At 41.3% G+C, this 3437-nt stretch overlaps 1 protein-coding gene across 1 annotated transcript in view; it reads right to left on the bottom strand.

The window, feature by feature from the left end:
• The window catches only part of LOC102584895 (uncharacterized), a 7930-nt gene extending 4898 nt beyond the window's left edge, over positions 1-3032 (bottom strand). The window contains exon 1 of the mRNA XM_006361876.2: positions 2010-3032. Within this exon, the coding sequence (XP_006361938.1) occupies positions 2010-2911 (902 nt within the window). The 5' untranslated portion in view covers positions 2912-3032. The remainder of the gene's footprint in view (positions 1-2009) is intronic.
• Positions 3033-3437: the final 405 nt, after the last annotated feature.

The following is a 3437-nucleotide window of genomic DNA, read 5'->3' as shown; positions in this document are numbered from 1 at the left end:
CCCCAAACCCTAATATATCCAAAAAAAATCCAAATATTGGTCCCATCCTATCTAGACTGTCATAACACCAAAAACAAGTCTTTGATACATCTATTTTTTACTCTAGCAATCTGCGGTCTTCTCCCCTCAAAGCATGTCTTGTGTCTTTCCAGACAAACAGTCCAAAATATGCAAATGGGAATAGTCCTCCTTATCTATTTCACACTTCTCTTGACTCTTTGAGCTCGCCAAACTTCCAACAGATTACTGATCTTCTGTGGTATAACCAAAGACACACCCATAATGTTCAGAAACAATTCCGAGCATTGTCTTGAGGAACTGCAAAGTAGGAACAAATGCGCACTGTTTCCTGCTTCCTGTTACAATAAAAACATCTGCTGCACATGGAATAGCCTCTCCTCCTTTGCAAGTAATTTTGGTTTAAACAAGTATCCCTGGCTGCTAACCAATCAAAGCAGGCATATGATAATTTCCCTTTCTGGGAGTGGAAATTGACGAAAGAAAACTTTTTGAGCTGCTTATTTCCATACTTACCATTAAAATATAAATGGTAGTTTCTAATGCTACAGTTTAAGTATACCAGATTTTAGAATTTATAGGCATTTGTAGTAACAGGGAATATCATCAGTAATAGAAACTAGTTACACTCAGATGAACCAAAATTATCTTGGTCTGATAGATGAACTTTAAGGACACATTATTAAAACTGAATAACAGTTTTAACACATTATTTTTTTTTATGACAAGGGAAACCTGCAGCCGCTACCCCTTGGGTGCACACAGGGTAAAATCCCCCGCTCCTATGCAATAGCTCGCAAACCACATAGGAGAGGTAACCCCCACTAGGCAAGCCCGGTGCGACGAGCTTGACCCAGAAGGCAAACCCCTTACTTTTCGCTGGCAAGGGGTTTCGAACTTGAGACCTCCAACATGGAAGTCCCAAGCCCAAACCACTGGGCCACCCCGAAGGATCAGTTTTAACACATTATTTTTTTTATGACAGGGGAAACCTGCAGCCGCTACCCCTTTGGGTGCACACGGGGTAAAATCCCCGCTCCTATGCAATAGCTCGCAAACCACATAGGAGAGGTAACCCCCACTAGGCAAGCCCGGTGCGACGAGCTTGACCCAGAAGGCAAACCCCTTACTTTCGCTGGCAAGGGGTTTCGAACTTGAGACCTCCAACATGGAAGTCCCAAGCCCAAACCACTGGGCCACCCCGAAGGATCAGTTTTAACACATTATAGCCAAAACAGTTAACAAAGTCATACATAAACTTTCATAGCCCAACAGTTTACTTGGATTAGCAAAATCTCTAAAACACCACAAACATTTCACATCATCCTATTCTGGCAAGTGGATTATTGCATCCCCTTCTATCCACATTCAAAAACTTAGAAACCATTGTATCCTCGTATTTGTTGTTCTATATTCAATGTAATCCCATATGTGGGGTTTGGTGAGGGTCATGTGTACACAAACCTTACCCCTACCTTGGTAAACCAGTCAAGTGATATATAAATGAGCCATAGTCGACATTACCTTGTAATGACTAAAATTAGAAATTTCACTCCAAATGACCTAATATCAAGCAACCATCTCTTCCACCAAAATCCTAGCACTCAATGAAAGATTGTCACAAGAAAACAAAAGAGAGAGCCTTGTGTGCACGAAAGAAAAAGGCTAAATTTTTCTAAATTCAACACTTTCACAATCACACCTTCAACTGACATTGACTCATCCCAATCGTTGAAATACAACAGGCAGTCATGTATTAATGTGGGGAAACAAAAAATTTCTTCTACTTCAATTTGCCAGCTTTCCCATTTGAAGAGAACAAACAGAAGCACTTCCTTCACATTCTACCTACATAGCCCATTAAGAATTCAACAGGTAGTCTCACTATACTTGATCTTACTTTGCAAAACAGTCAAGATATTTAGCTAATCATCAAGCCAGCCAAAGAGAAAAAGAAGCAAAAGTTCGCCAAAATCCTAGAAAGGACATACCTTTTGATCCTCTTCAACGTCTCAGGACTGACCTCAGTCTTCGAACCTGTCTTAAATCTATTCTTCAGAACCTCATTCCCCCACTTCAATCTATCTGTAGTAACATCTCCACACCACAAAATCCCCTTTATCAAGTGTCCTGAGCCTGAAGCAACTAACTTTGCCGCGGTCGCATTGTACTCCTCCACATTGGGCGCCAATGTGGTCCAATACGCCGCACATCTCTCTTCCAACACCTCCTTCTTCTCCGACTTTAAATCCGCCGGTGACAACTCCTTCGCCACCGGTCCACCTAATGCTGCCGCGGCCTTCTCCTCCACTTTCTGCACTGCAAAGTTGCTGTAATTTTCCAAAATGCCATCCAACTCCTTCAATAACTTCTCCTGTCCTTTGGAAGCAATCGTCAAACCATAATTCAACGAGTCATTGGCCGAGTCACTGACTGATGATTCTTTATCCAATTCATCGTCTTTGGGAGCTTGAAATGAGAAAAAGTAATGCGAATCATCGAGTTTTACAGCGGCGAGGTCCTTAGTCAACGGCCACTGGATTTCATTTCCAACACGAACTAGTACTGCGACGATATTGTTCCCTTGTCGGAGACGATGTAGGAATAAATCGCCGGTGGCGAGTTCAACGGAATAGTGCTTGTCAATCAAGTGAAGAATGGAACCGGGGATAACGAGAAGGGTTTCTTCAAGGATTTCAGGAGGAGCAGATGGTGAATAATGCTGTTCTTCAGGGGCAGTTTGGTCATTTTGAGGGAAGAGATTTTCTACAATGTCGTTCATGTCAATGGTTGGGTAAAGATTTTGGCGAGAGGTAGAGGATGGGAAAGGGGCATTTTGGTCAACTACTACTTCTGGATACATTGAAGAGGAATTAGGGTTTTTGGAAGCCATTGAGGTAGGAAGAGTGATCAAAGTGAAGTTGAAGATGAAATTTTTGGAGAAAAAATAAATAAAGAGAAAAGGTACTTAATGGCCAAACGCGTAAAAGTACGCGTCATTGGTAGTTGGCCAAATTAACTGTCTTGGGAATTTCCCGCTATATGTTTTCGAGAGAATATAATAATAATTTTGGAATAAAATTTGCGAGGGCTGGCCCAACTAGGGCTTATAAGTCTCATTCATATAAGCCTTTAACCCTTGAGGTTTGATCGGGACTGTGTCGAGGTCAAAACTATTTATTTAAGAGTAACTTACAACAATCTCACTAGTATATGAGTTAATTACTTAAATGCACACTACGTTGTGATATTATGAATCTTACTAGATTTTGATACGCTCGAATACATGTATCTAGGGATACATGAACTCAAAATTAGGTTAAGTTGTTCTAATTACACTCTATCCAAGTGGATTCACTTGTATCTAGGATATATAGACAAATCATGCACCCTCGCCTCCCTCCAATCTCGCTTGTCAC

The sequence above is a fragment of the Solanum tuberosum genome, unplaced genomic scaffold (genome assembly GCF_000226075.1).
Source record: "Solanum tuberosum cultivar DM 1-3 516 R44 unplaced genomic scaffold, SolTub_3.0 scf00378, whole genome shotgun sequence".
Lineage (NCBI taxonomy): Eukaryota > Viridiplantae > Streptophyta > Magnoliopsida > Solanales > Solanaceae > Solanum > Solanum tuberosum.
The sequence above is the reverse complement of the archived record's forward strand: the minus strand, read 5'-3'. Positions and strand labels throughout refer to the sequence as shown.